We start from the raw sequence: 14,479 nt of genomic DNA, 5'->3' as shown, positions 1-14,479 counted from the left end.
TGACAGGAGGGGACAGCCAGGGGGGGTCGGGCTGTGCTGCCAGGGAACAGGGCCTGGAAACACATTCCCAACTCCAATCCCAGCTACACAACCTGGTCCCTCTGGCAGGACAAGTATCCTTTGGGACTCGAAGTTCAGCTGATTTGGGTAAATATCAGCTGAATGGAAAATCTGCCTTTGTCAATCTCTAGAGGAGGAGAAAGAGGAAAGGGAGCACCCCAAATACAAACCTAGAAAGCAGGTTCTTGCTGGAAATGCTTCTCCCTTCTTCCCATCCATGTGTGCAGGAAAGTTAAAAGTCAGAGACAATGTAAAAATACATGGAATTTATTTTGGCACATAAAGTGCTTGTAATTGGTGTCTCCTGATAGAAAACCAGGCAAGTTTCTTCCACTGAACCAGGAGACTCAGTGCTAACATTTCAAGCTCATAATGAAGAAAAATATGTTCCATATCTCTCTTTTCTTTCCTAAAAAGGTTGTTTTGTAACACACACACCAAAAAAAAAAAAAAAAAAAAAGGCTAAAAATACTTCCAAGGCACATTATTATCAGGAAAGAACAGAGAAATGCTGCTTTTTTTCCTCACCAGGCTCCCTCTAGTGCTGGAGGTGTTGGATGATAACAATTCAACCTCCCAAGCAAGGAAGATCATTTTTTCCTTCCACTGGGGACTTTCAGCTGGGTGCAGATGTGTCCCCTCCTGGCAGCTCTGATAAATGGGGAGAGAACTCAGCATTTTGGGATGCAATCTTCCAGGAGGTTTTCTTGGGCTCTCAGAAACTGACTTTAAAAATAAGGGCTGTTTTTCATGAGGAAAAACTTGGCTTCCAGCAAGGTCCTTCCCCATGGAGGGGAGGAATCCAGGAGGGGAAATCTCAGCCTTTGGGATGTGAGGGCAGGTTTGGAGGCAAGGGATGTGTCTGTTCTCCCTTCTGATGTCCTTATTGCAGCATTTTTACAATTCACGGGTGGTTGTGGAGGAGAATCCCAAAGTGCTGATCCCTTACTCATTTTCTGCACTCAGCAGGAGGTTGCAGACCTGGGAGTTGGTTTGGTGCAAGGCAAATTCCCTCCCAGGCACGGAGCCACGCCGACCTTTCCGGGCAGTGCCGCCCTGGCTCCCGGCAGAATGGGAAACTGTGAGGATTTCTCTGAGGGACAAATGGCAGCAGGATGGTCAGGAGGCTGTGATGGTGGTGGTGGATCTCATCTTTCTCCTCCCAGACCAGCCCAGTCACCACCTCCTGATGTCATTATGGATAGTGCATCCACCCATCCACCACTTGTAGTTCCCTTGTCTCATCCCTACCAATTCTGACCAACCATTAGTTCTCTCCTTTTCCCAAGAAGTCCTCCCTTACCTCAAGCCCACCAGGATTTTTCAACAGGATCTGGCTGTACCCAGGGATTACCTGTATGGAACCTGTTCCTCTCTCAGCTGCAGGCACATCAGCACAGGGCTGCTGGAAAACCTCAGCTTGGTGTCAAAGTGGATGGAGGTCTCTGCCTCTGTCTGGCTCCTCAGGGTGGCTTGGAGGAAAGGGGAATCTAGTTCTGCCTGGAAATCCATGGCAAGGCTTCCCCTGGGAGAGAGAAGCACGTAGGGTCTGGTCACAGAGCAGTGGGCACTAAACAACTCCATAAACCCCTAAATTAGATGACTGGCCATGGAAAATATGTGTGCAGCCACCAGGAAAGGCTGGACCCAGCAGGAGAAGAGCAGAGAGCTGTGGAAATCCACCCTCACCCCCCAGATATTCCCATTCCCAGAGCCAAGCTCTCTCCTTGCCCGCTGACCTGGCACTGACGCTGGTTTTCAGCTCCTGCTCCCAAATGCTCACATCCATGTCAGCTGAAATGTCCAGCCCCAGCCCACCCTGGAGTTTGACGGTCACTTGGAGGCCAGACTGAAGAGGAATGACCTGGGGGATGGAAAAGGCAGAGCTTCCTGTAACCAGGCACTGTGGCTGCTGGGAATGTCAGTCCCAGCTCTGCATCCATTGCTTTGCCAATCCCAAGACACATCTGGCAGTGCCAGCTCACTCTTGGATCTTATATCAGTATCTGGGGTGCATAACACCCACAGGCTCATCTCACTGCAGCACCTGGTGATGGTCCATCAGCAGGAGGTTCCCTCTGACCACACTGGTGGGCCCTGCACTGCTCAGCAGGACCTTGGCCATCAGGTCAGTGTATCCCTGGAAGAAGATGACTGGCCGCAGCTGGGTGTCAAAGAAGGTGGCTGACATCCCAGCCATGAGCTCTGGCTCCTCTTCCCCTTCTGAGAGGTTTTCTCCCATCATTGACTCCATCCCTTGTGCTTCAAAGGTGACCTGGAAGACAGAAGGGGAGGGATCCTTTGGAGCAGGACACTGGTGATGGAGTGACTGGGATGAGGCATCCCAGCCACCCCTGAGGTATCAGCGTTGCATCCTCTGTTTTTTGGGGTATCAGGAGTGTCTGGTTTCATTCTGGGGATTTGGGAATTTCTCTGTTTGTGATACAGGACATGCAGAGCACACAAGAGGGGACACAGGGACAGCAGTGACATCACTGGGTTGGTGTTGTCACCATCCCCTCTCCCACCTGAGCTGCATGGAGCCGCTGGCCATGGCTGAGCAGGGAGAAGTCAGACACGCTCTTCCTCAGGAATCCACCCTCCAAAAACAGCAGGTCCAGCCCAAAAGTGGAAGTCAGGTCCTGGGTGACTGGAAGGCAGAGACATGCCCATGAGCATGGTGTCTGGTGGAAGGGGGGTGTAACAGGATGATCTTTGAGGTCCCTTCCAACCCAAACCTGTGGTACCATCCTGCATCTCCTCCTTTCATTCTTGCAATACTCAAATTATTTAACATTGCAAAGTTGGATTTTTTTTTTCCTCCTTTCCACCTTCACTGACCCTCTGCAAGGCCAGACTGAGCTAATTTCAGGAGGACAGAAATGAGAACTGAGGGATGAAGAATTCAGCAGATGTTTAGCAAGTGCTGCTTTCTGCTGTCTCTGAAGTTTGATTCTTTCTTTTAAATCTCAGTACAAGAATCCTCCTCTTTGAAGATTTTTCTTAAAAATACTAAAGAAACTGAGGAATGGAGTGAAATATCTTGACTTGTCAGGGAAAGCACAGAAACTCCCACCAGCAATCTGTTATTGGTTTCATCTCCAGCTGAAGCTCCTCTTTCAAACCAACAGGATTTGGGCAAAGTTTGTGCTAGAGAAGGGTATGTTCATATCTCAGGTGGTGGCAGCCAGCTGGTGCTGGGGGACATTCTCAGAAGCCTCCCCAAGATTTTGGGGCATTCTATAGACCTCAGTCCTCCTCTGGAAGCTGCATTTTCCCACCAAACCCTCTTTTAACCCTCCAAGGGAACCGTGGGGTCAGTGTCCTCTGCCCTGTCACCTGTCAGAGGTCCTGAGAAAGAAGAGGAGATGCCAGCTTTAGAGAAGAAGTTGTAATTATTTATCCGTGGATCTCCCATGATGTCTTTCATTATCTTCCTGGAAAAGAGAGGCAAAGGACATGTCAGCACTGGGAGGGAGAGAAAAGGTCAGTGCTCACTACAGAAGGAAATATAATTTGCCAGAATATTTCTCATGGTTGCTGACTGCCCAGAGCAGAGTAAGAAATTGAAGCATTAGACCTGGGCTACCCTGGAATTTCCCTTTCCTCTGGCTTATTAGGATAAACCAAGCAGATAATTTTGTGCAGCTTTTGCTTAGCTCTGAAAAAATGTGAGTGCTTGATTTGTTCTGTGCAACAGGAAGAGCAATGCAGGTACAAATTGTGCACTGCCCTGGGAGCCAGAGCTTTGGCTTCCAAGGGCTCTGCCAAAACCACAAGCCTGGGTCCTGCTGCCATGGGGCAGGATAAGGAACATCAAATTTCACCCAGCTTTGTGGCATCTGCATCCTTTTAGTTACTCCAGGAACATCCAGGCAGCCCCCATGAAGTGATGCTAGCACGTTTTAAAGACATTTGGTCCAAACCCCACAGCTGGATTGTGGAGGAGGAAGAGAAAAAGGTGTTGGAAAGAGAGGGAAAAATGCACCCATCCCCTCAAGCCCCACTTTGCCAGGTGGTGGTGACTCAGGCTGTTCTGGACTTTCAGCAGCAGGAACGTGGCCATCTCAGTCTCCATCTCACTGGTGGCCAGCAGGATGTTGATGACATCCATGGGTGAGGGGTGGTTATCCAGGAGGATTTCTGCAGCAGCCAGGCGACAGGTTTTGTCATAACTCCTCCTCTTCTGGTGGAAAATCCTCCTCATCACTCTCTTCACCTGAGGAGGAGGGGCAAATTAAAGGAGTGCAGATGCACCTCAGCAGCTTGGCTTTGAGTGGGGAGGGGAGCACCAAGCTTCAGCAGTTTGCTCTCCTACCTTGCTGGAGATGAGGGCAGCAGGGAATCGCTGCAGGGCAGAGGTGGCTGCAGCTGTGACAGATGTGGGACCGTCCTCAGCGTGGCCCAGGAGGGTGGGGATGGTCTCAGGGAGCCTTGCATTCCCCAGGGCCAGCAGGTAAATGACAGCCTCAGGCTCCTCCTTGGCATCTCTGAGCCCCCTGAGGATGGTTTCCACCCCTCTCTCCACCACCTGCTTGGGATTTGCAGGAGGAGAAGGAGGTGAGGAGAGATTCCAGGAGATTTTCTGGGCACTCCTGGAATTTGGGGGTGTCCCAAGGGATTGCAGAGGACCCACCTGTAGCCCACAGAGCTTCTGCTGGCACAGCTTGCCCACCAGAGAGCCCACAGCAACTATCCCTGTCTCCCAGACCTCAGGTGCCAGCTGCTTCCTATCCAGCTTGTCCTGGGCATCAGGAAAGGGGTAATAGGAAGCAAGAAAAAAGAAATGAGGGGGGGAAAAAGAGGAGTATGCTTTACCTCTGTCCTAGGTTACAATGTAAAGATGTGCCCAAAACTTTGTATTCTGTCACCATCTGCTGAAACCAGGTGGGGCAGTGATCCTTATCTCTGTGAGATATATCCTCTGCTAATGGGCCAGTGTTAAAAACCAGCTGGGGCAATCATCTTTATCTTTTCCACAGCCCATCCTCCCTCCAGGAGATATCATCTGCTCCACTGGGAGATGCTCCAGCCAGGGGGAGGAGCCAAGCATTTCCTACCTAGATAAAAACTGAGATTTGGAACACCAGAGCAGCCCTTACCCACTGGTTTCCAGAGGACAAGAGCTACCAGACCTTTCTACAGGATCACTGTTCAACAAGACCACTGCACCTGGACTGCTACCACCACCCTGACTAGTGGGGTGTCAGGTTGTATCTGACTCTGTCAGTGGTTTTTCTTTTGTACTATTGCATGTATTTTTTTTCTCTTTTTTCCTATTAAATTGTATTTCTGACTTGGAGTCTCTTACTGGTTTTGCTTTCAAAACCATTACAACCTCTTCTATCAAAGTGTTTCCTAATCAAGTAAGGAAAAGTTCTCGAAGAAGGTTGTGTATGATCTAATTGGATAAAATGCTGTGGCTCTAAATTAAGATTTTATTATCTCTAATGCACTGATACAAAGCATTTTCTGCTAAATTCTTTTCCTCTGAGGAGCATCTACTCCCATCACAAGTGTCCTGTTAAATGCACATAAAACAATCCTGTGAGCAGGAAAATCAATTTCTACAGAAACATTTTCCTTGTTCCACGGTGTGTGGATCCATCCCAGGGAAAGAAGAGGAGGAAGAGCGAGGTGTCCATACTCACTAAGACGAGGTGGAGAAGCTCTCCTGAAGGCCTGGGAGAGAAAGCTGCTGCATAAAGAAACGTCTCCTGGAGGGACTTGGGCTCCTTGCTGAAATCCAGGAAGTCTGAGAGCGCTGCCAAGGAAGCCACAGACTGTGTGGCCACTGCTGCCTCCACGAGGAAGGGGCTGGAGTGGGAAGAGGGAAATCATCAGTGGCACAAAAACCATGTAGGAAAAGCCAGAGAAGCCTGCCACTAGTCAGGATGGCTGCATGGAGCAGCACCAGCTGTCCCTGGTTGCCTTGTCCAGCTCTGGGAATTTTGGAGAAGGAGTCCCAGGGATCCCCACCGTGTCTCCTGGGGCGCTCTCCTCAGCAGCTGCAGGATGTCCCTCTTCTTGGCGCTGCGCAGCATCTGGATGAACCTCTGGAACTGCCAGGTGGTCGCCACCTTCGAGGTGTCTGTTTGGATACTCTGCCTGTGAAAAGCCTTCAGGAAGGCTCTCAGCTGCAAAGGTGAGGTTTGTTAGGTGGGATTTAGCCTCTTTCCCCATGTTATCATGGGATTATGTTTACACCGAAGCAGCAGTAACCAGCCCCTCCAAAAGCACCACTGGGGTTTAACCCCACACCCTGCAAGTGTCCAGCTTGAGGGGGAGCCCCTGGTGGGTTTTGGGGGTTGGTAGCATCACTGACCGAGGGGCAGTGGGTGCAGACCCTCCTGAAGGGCAGGCTGGCCATGCCCAGGGGCTGGGGCCATGCCTCTGTGCTGGCCAGCACATCCTTGAGGCTTTGTCCAGACACCTCTGCTGGCCCAGGCATTGCAGGAGACACCAGCTGGAGCTGCTGCCTGTGAAGGGAGAAAGAGTCATTGGCAGGTTTTGTGATTTCCACCCTCCATGGCCAGGGATCATCCCTCACCTTGAAGTGACTTTGATGCCAGAGCGGGATCTCAGGGCTGGAGCCACCTCATGGCTTTCCTCTACCAGGACTGACTGGAGCAGGTTGTCTTTCACCACATACTGGCTTCTGCTGGAGGGCTGCCACTCGACCCCAAAAATCTTGGAAAAGAAAAAGCAAGGAGAAAAAAATGCAACTTTTTTTCCCCTTGCCCTCTCCTCAGGAGATTTCTCTCTTTACATTAGCAGAAAAAGAACTTTCCAGTCCACAAAGTCACCTACTTCACTTGCAAAATGTAGGAAAGGAAAATCCATAAAATCCTGCCTTCTTCCCAGAGAAGGCAGCACCAGGTGAGGACCAGCAAGGGGATGCTCTCACCTGTGACTGATGCAGGTAGGCAGAGTGGTGAAACCACAGGGACTTGCACAGCAAGGTGGGGTTGGCACCCCTGCCAGGGCCTGTGGGGTCTCTGTGGTGATGTCCATTTTTATATTGAATTTGGTAGAATTTTTATATTAAAAAAAACCCTTAAATTTTGGTTATAACTGCATTAAGAACCATGGGATTTTATCTGTTTATATCAGGGCTGAACACAGGCTGCTGCTTTAGGCAAAATGGAATCCTGTCAAACTAATCCCCAATCCAATGAGTCTGAGAGCCAGGAAACATCCCTCGTCTCCACCTTCCCAAGCAGGATCTGCTGACAGGTCAGAAGTGATAACAAGAATTATCCTGGACACCTCAAGATCCTCCTGGAGGATGCTGGTGCATCCCACTTTGAGGATGGGTCTAAGAGTCCCATCCCAAGCTGCTGCAGAAGGCTGAAGCCAGCTGGGAACGGGAATCCAAGCCCACCTGCAAAAAGATTTTAGGGACTCAACATGAGCTGAGCCCCCACAGTGAGAGCAATGGACTTGCTTTGTTTAGGGAGGTGAATCCAGACTTTGGCTTTGAGCAGCTGAGGAGATCTTTGGTCTTGGTGATGGAATGGTTGGACACAGTGTAGGTGACCTGGCAGCTTCCAGAGGCATCTTCCTGAAACACAAACAGGAGTGACCATGAGTATTAAATGATCTGTGGGAAGAAGAAAAACACAAAGGCCAACCTAATGAAGAGAACAACTCTAAAATCTAGAAAGTGGGGCAAATCAAGGGGTGGTTGGATAGCTCCAAGTCCATCTGGGCATCTTTGCAAATTCAGACTAATGCCAGCAGCAGCATCTGCTGCATTTGGGGTTCTGAGGTTATTTCATGTTGCTCACAGGTCATTCTAGCTGGTTCCTGGCAAAGCAAATCCTGCTTGGCAGGAATGCTTGTGGAGTTTTTTCTCTGCTGTTCCTACTGTCCAAGGAAAGGCTATAATTTTCTAAGGGTGCTTATTGTTGAAAATTGTTATTTTATTTCAAGTCCTCTGCCTTTCCAAGAGTCATCCTTGCTCACAGCCCGGTTGGAGCAGCAGACCCAATGTTGTTTATCTTGAATTTTTCCCCCCTCTGCTGAAGCTTGTGGGCTGGCTAGGCTCTTGGACCAGCTCCCCTGGTGCATCCCTGGATTTTGGGCAGATGTGGACCTACCTCCACTGTGGTGCCAGCATGGGGCTGAAGCTGGAACAGGCTGATGATGCCTCGTTTCAGGTTGGAGATCAGGATGTTTTCTGCTTCATTCCCATAGAAAGCTTTGACCTGGGAGGGCAGGAGGTGGTGCCTGGGTGAGGGAACATCTCTGGGGTCCCTGCAGGCTCTCTGCTGCCTTCCCTGACAAAAGGGAGCCTGACAACACCCTGAAGGCACCTGAGGAATTCTCTCAAGGATGACCTTACCCCTCAATATCATGATGTCTATGGATGCAAGCCCACAAAATTTCCCTTTCCTTCCCACCCTGGAGCTCCATAGCCTTAGAGGAGAAGGTCAGAAAGGAGCTTATATCCCATGGTTGGGACTGAAGAGTTTTAGCATGGGATTCTGCAGCTCCAGCTGAGTCCTTTTGGAGGGTGGGTCTCCATGTAGGTTCCTACATTGGCCACTCTGTCCTGTCCCTTCTGCTCTGAAACCAGAGGTGGAGCAGCAGCTCCTATGGGCTTCACAGCAGAGAAAATTTAGGATGAGGATGGGAGTGTTTTGCAGAGGGCATGAATAAGCCCAGGAGCTTTAATCCAGCTGACCTTCCCACTGTTCCAGGAGATGAACACTGGCTGCTGGAGCTCTGCCTGTGCCTCTGGGCTCAGTGAAATCTCTGCAGAGGAACCTCCAGCACTGTTCTGGCTCCTCTGCTGCTCTGGCTGGTGTTGGACCTTCAGGCCATGGATCTATGACAGCAGAAGATGGCAGAAAGCAGTGACCAAGTGCTCTAAAGCTGGTGTGCATTTCACCTGCAGGCAATGGATTTGGTCAGACAGTCCAAAATATCACTTGGATTTCCTGGCATGGGCTAGAAATGGGAGGGTTGCACCTCCTGGGGTGTTCCCAGCAGGAATTCCTGGCTGTGATGGCTGTCCCACCCCACACACCTGCAGCTGGAGCAGCTCCTCCCCTCCTCTGTCCCTCCAGAGCCGGTGCAGGTGGATCAGTGTCTCAGCCTGCAGCCGGGCTCCCCAGGGGGATGGTGTGGATGTGTGGTGCAGCTGGACATCCAGGGTGTACTGGTACTGATACAGGGTCCTGGGCTGGAAAGAAAGCAGCTGCAAATGCCCTGTGGAAAGATGGAAATGTTGGAGAACCATGGACCACCTCCACTTCCCATACCTGGAAACTTCCAACCCAGAGAACACCTGGACTTGCAGGGATGTCCTGAATCACTCCACCTCCTGGGATGGAAGTCTAGCTGATGGGAGGGGTTTTGTGGGGAGCTGTTTGTGCCTCTGGTTTGGATATTTTGCGGATATTTGGTGTTCTCCAGGCTGGCAGCTGATCCCTGCTCATATTTCTATCCCTGCCTGAAAAATGATGGACTATGCTTTCTTTACTTTTAGAAATGCCAAATAAACACACTTTAATCCTGAAGAAAAGTTTCCTGAGCATGCCCACAGACAGGAATTATATCTCCAGTGCCTTTTCAGCACTGGGCATTAATTGGGGCACAATGGACATTTTTTGGGGAGAAAAGAAGCTGAATTCTTCATATTATGGGTTTTCCATCAGAACTTCTAACTCCTAAATAAATCACTGCTCTAAGGCAAAATGAAGACAGCTTTAGATCAAAACTCTCTGCTTTAATCTTATTTCTCTAGATTTATTTGGAGTCCCTTCTCTTGCTCGTATACAATGGTGATTGAAGGGGGAGGGTTGCCTTTGCATGACAAAAACAGTCAAATCTGTTTTCTGAAGTCACTTGAAATTCTCTTGCAAATTTGATGCACTTGCTGAGCTTCTGAAATGTTTTATGGCTTTGCTGCTTTTAACAACAACTGAATCAATGGAAATCCAGCTCAGTCCCTGGAGCTTTGCTCTGTGAGACAGACTGAAGAGTTTTTACAGCTCTGCACTGTGTGCAGTTTAAAAAGCTCCAGCTCTCTGGTTTTCCTCACCCCCCTCAGGAAGGATTTCCACAATCTCTAAAACTTCCCAGCCTCAGGAGATGCTGTTTGCAGTTTTCCAGTCCCTGTTCCCTGCTTGGAGACCAGGAAGGTAAATGCTGGGATGAGCATCCCACCTCTCCGGGCATCCAGACCCCGCCGAGTCCTAAATCAGCCCAAAGTCTCTCTTACCTTCTGCTGCTCTCAGGAGGGAAAAGCAAAGCAGGCAAAAGCATCCCCAGACCGCCTTTGGCTCCATGGTGAGCTCCGGGTGGGAGACAGGGAAGGAAGGGGGGTGGGAGAGAGGGACCGTGCAACAAAAGTGGGCCCGACCTTCTCCCTCTCCCCGCCTTACCCAAGAAAAGGCAAATAATTAAACCTTTGTACCAGCCCCCAGCAGCCCCGGAGGGTTTGGAAATCAGCTGAGGTTTGCCAAAAGCCGGAGGGAGGGGAGGAGAGCTGGAAGAAAAGAGCTGCCAGAAGCTTTGCGGGGTGGCGAAATCGCCCATTTGTCCTGACAGGGGAGGGGGATGCTCAGAAAGCTGCTCTGTCTTTTGGTGATCTCTCTCTTCCCACCATGGGATAGAAGACAGTCCTTTCAAAAGAAAAGACACAGAAGGGGGGGAAGGGGGAAAAGAAGCTTTTCCATCCTTTTAGCTGGAGACTGGGATTTGCAGCCCTGAGGCTCAAATTACTTAAAGGGCCAGGCTGGAGGGGTGGGGAGAGCACTGCTACCCCCAGAAAGAAACAGGAAAGGGATTAGGAAATCCATCTTGAAATCCATCTTTAAATCCTTTAGCCCACTAACCATACAGTATTGATTTTTTTAATGCATGAACTTTCTGGTTGCTGAGTTGAATTGTTTTCCAAAGACACCAAAGTAAGTGGTGGTGATGCAGCTCGGGGTCCTGGGAAGGCTTTTTGCTAAAAAAAATGGGGGAGTGGAAGAGGGAGGCACTTCATTCTGGAAGCAATCTGCATATTACAGTGGGATCAAAACCTCAGGACTTTGGTGTTTTGGCATTTTCAAGGGCACTGCATCACCACTGGATTTTTGGGCCACTGCTGTGATCAGAAAATCAGAGCAGAACCAGCTGAGAGCAGCCTGGGGAAACCAGTTATAGGTTTTCCATATGTGATGTCTTCACTTGTTCTTCTGATGATCTTTATGGAAAAATACCCCATATTTAGCTTGAAAATTATTCTATTTAGTATTTTTATTCCACTTTTATAGCATCACAGAATGGTTTGAGTTGGAAGGGTCCTTTAAGACCATTTTCTTTCAGTTTCTGGTCATGAGCAGAGCAGCTGTGGCTGCCCCATCCCTGGAAGTGTCCAAGACCAGGCTGGATGGGGCTTGGAGCACCCTGGGATTGTGGAAGATATCCCTGTCCAGGGCAGGGGGGTTGGAACTGGATGATTTTTATGGTTCCTTCCAACACAAACCATTTTATGCCTCTGGAAGATTTGTGCTCTGCAGTGCAATGTGAGAGCAAAGTACACCAATGGATGAAAGTCCTGCTGAAAAAAGCAAAAGCAAAACCAAAAAAAAAAAAAAAGGTCAAAACTAAAACTAGAAAGTTTTAGCTCTTTATCCAAGGTGGGGAAAAAGAAAGTATTTCAGAGTGAAGTGGTTATGGAGAGGCTAAGCCCTGAAGGTGAGGTCCCAGAATGTTTGCTGCCTGCAATACAGTACCTGGAAAGGAAAGGCAAACAGAAATAACCTGTAAAAAAAAGCCTTGTGATAAGGAGGCCTCAGAGTGAAACTGAACTTTGGCAGGTTTTTTAGGCTTGGCTGCTATGGTTTTCCAGGACTAGGATGTGGAAAACCAGGAAAAAACCTGGTTCTTCCTCCTGTCACTGAGAGAATCTGTGACAAAGAATAAAGCAGAAGAAACCAGGGGGAGTTATAAAACTTTGTGAAGCGTTCTTCTCAGATCCATCTGGGGTTGTCATGCTCTTGGAAACGTGCCTTATGGAACTCTGGACTTCTGTGAACAAATGCATGGCCTTAAAATCAGTGCTGGTGGAACCTTGGGTGCTCCACCAGCCTGTCATGTATCACCCAAGGGAAATGTGATTTCCCATTTCTATCCAGAAATTCTTGGTGGATTCCAGCTGCAGCGCCTGGTCTGAAACCCACGGGCAGAGCAGAGCAGGGGCAGTCAGTGTGACCAGGTCACCATGCCCAGGTCAGAGAGGCACGTGGGGACCTTGCCAGAGCTGTGACAGCGAGGTGGACTTTGGCAAAGGGTGCCCAAGCTGCATTGCCTGGATGGAAGCAGGATGGAAGCAACAGGGGCTGTAGCATCAAACCCTGCAAATCTCAACTTTCTTTTCTTCTAAATGACCTTCAGCTCCAAAAATACCCCTGCCACTCTTTTCCTGCCTTGTCACCTCCCTTTTTCCATTGTTACCAACAAGTTCCACCAATCCTTCTGTCTAAGACTGAAGGGGAATGAGGAATTCCCACATGATTCTACTGGTGGTACTTAAAACCCTCTAAAATCCTAGATTTTCTAGGGCTGTGTGAGTCAACAGTGCTCAGGTGTGCTCAGTTAGCCCCCGAGGGTCCTAATGAACTTTAATGACCCTAATGAACCTCACCTGTGCTCTCCACCCACACCCATGGGCTGGGAGCCTCAGCCTTGATTTTGGGTGGGCTTTTTAGGCTGTGTTACAGTCTTGGTTTGTGTTCTGTGTCTGCTGGTTCTGGATAGACCTGAGGCTTCTCTTTGCTCTGGAGAGTGTTATGGAGATTTTTGTAAGGACCCAACTTCAAATCCTTCTGGAGAGACCCTCTTGGTGGGGGCACTGCCAGTACTCTTAAGCATTCTGAGAGATGCTAAAAGTGGAAGAAGAGAACAGAAGTAGACTGGAGCACCACTGGCACAGTTAATAGAGATTTTACTGTTCCTCTTTTAATTTAAAAAATATATGTAGATAACACGAACTTTTAAACTCTGTGGTTTGGGAGAAACACTCTTTTTTTCTTTTCTTTGGAAGAGACGAGCAAGTCCTGATGTGTTGGGCCAAAGCTCACTCAATTTTGTATACATTCTTACAGTCAAATGAGGTTGATAAGGTTGACAAGGAAGACACAACTCAGCAGCTCGTTGGGCAGCAGCCCCTGAACTCTTCAGGTGATGCAAAGAGCAGTAGGGGATGAAGATGGTTTTCCAGTGTCAGATTGATCCATAATAACATGCTCACTGGCATAAAAGTCACTTCTTATAAGCCACTTGTTATTTCCTGAAGTTCAGAAGCTGGAGTGTTTGACAAAGGCTGGGCAGAATGATGAAGAATATTCCTGTCAGATTCCTCCTTCTCTTCTTGTGCCAGCAAGAGCAACCCATCCTCATGGAAGGTTTTGTTCCTCTATGATTGTGTGTAGTTCAGAGAGAAAACAGAACCCAGGAGCATTAATTATTGAATCTGCAGTGCTGCTAGCCTCAGACGTGTGAGGTCTGAGTCTTGTGCTGGGAGTGGGGCCAATAACATTTCTGGCAGTGGGACTTGGAGCTCCAAGGTTTTGGAGTTAACACAGGAGACTCAGCTCCCTCTGCGGTCAGAAGAGGGAGAGACTCCTTCCTGCAGGAGTTCTCTGCAGGGAAAGCTTTTCCCAACTCGGGTTTTCTCTCAGAACAGCTCAAGTGTTGCCTCTTCAAGCCCAGACCACGCAGTGCCCTGCAGTATTTTGCCGTCGGTGGGAGCGCTGGAAGAGATCCTGGGAACACTGGGAGGGAACTGGGAGCACAGGGAATGCTATGAGGGAACTGGGAGGGCGAGTGGAAGCAGCGGCAGTGAGCAAGAAGGAGCGCTGGGAGGAGGATGAGGAGCACTGGGAAGGTGCAGGGCTCGCAGTTCCTTGGCAGTGCTCTCCCCATCCGTGCCGGTGCTTGCCAGGCAGAGGGAAACTGCGAGGGGACTGGGAGGAAACTCCCCAGCACTCGGCAGCGTGCAGCAGCCCCGGGTGTGACCCGTGAGGAGGGAGAAGTGGCCCCAGTCACTGCCCCGAGAAGAAAAGTGATTTAAAATGAAGGAGAAAAACTTCTTTTTGGTAATTGTGTTTGAACTAGGGAAGACCTCCCTTCAGCTATGATTTGAAGGGTTTCAATCGAAGGAAAACACACCCTTTTCATGATTTTGGTGTCTCACTAGGCTGAAATCACGATTTTATATTATTTATTTGTTGAAATGGAAGGACAATACCTTTGTGATGCTGTTCTCTGCATTTGACTTGAGGGAAAACACTCCATTTAACTCATCGTAAGGGTCAAAAGTCATTTTAAGAGGAGGCTGGCACTTCTCGAAATAGGTGTTTTTTTTTTTTTATCTGTGAGTTGTTTTCTTTTGGTTTCAAAGTCAACAAGGTAAGCT

General features: G+C 49.2%; 1 protein-coding gene across 1 annotated transcript; it reads right to left on the bottom strand.

The window, feature by feature from the left end:
• Positions 1 to 322: 322 nt before the first annotated feature.
• On the bottom strand, positions 323 to 10,416 carry LOC130255182 (microsomal triglyceride transfer protein-like). The gene is made up of 18 exons (XM_056495585.1): positions 10,292 to 10,416; positions 9,095 to 9,276; positions 8,750 to 8,893; positions 8,163 to 8,270; positions 7,508 to 7,624; positions 6,611 to 6,750; positions 6,386 to 6,539; positions 6,040 to 6,197; positions 5,712 to 5,877; positions 4,697 to 4,804; positions 4,379 to 4,591; positions 4,068 to 4,279; positions 3,400 to 3,497; positions 2,589 to 2,710; positions 2,108 to 2,335; positions 1,800 to 1,924; positions 1,415 to 1,585; positions 323 to 1,153 (listed from the first exon to the last, which is right to left on the bottom strand). The coding sequence occupies exons 1-18, from the start codon at positions 10,356 to 10,358 to the stop codon at positions 1,006 to 1,008; spliced, it is 2,661 nt and encodes an 886-aa protein (XP_056351560.1). The 5' UTR covers positions 10,359 to 10,416; the 3' UTR covers positions 323 to 1,005.
• Positions 10,417 to 14,479: the final 4,063 nt, after the last annotated feature.

This window comes from Oenanthe melanoleuca, chromosome 6, assembly GCF_029582105.1.
Source record: "Oenanthe melanoleuca isolate GR-GAL-2019-014 chromosome 6, OMel1.0, whole genome shotgun sequence".
Lineage (NCBI taxonomy): Eukaryota > Metazoa > Chordata > Aves > Passeriformes > Muscicapidae > Oenanthe > Oenanthe melanoleuca.
Note: the sequence above shows the minus strand (reverse complement) of the source record. Positions and strands in the feature narration are given on the sequence as shown.

Excerpts from the sequence above, each read along its gene's own strand:
- LOC130255182 (XM_056495585.1), bottom strand. The coding sequence starts at position 10,358 with ATGGAGCCAAAGGCGGTCTGGGGATGCTTTTGCCTGCTTTGCTTTTCC. Across the intron at positions 9,277-10,291 it reads CCTCCTGAGAGCAGCAGAAG|GGCATTTGCAGCTGCTTTCT; the intron begins GTAAGAGAGACT and ends ATCTTTCCACAG. Across the intron at positions 1,586-1,799 it reads AAAACCAGCGTCAGTGCCAG|GGGAAGCCTTGCCATGGATT; the intron begins GTCAGCGGGCAA and ends TCTCTCTCCCAG.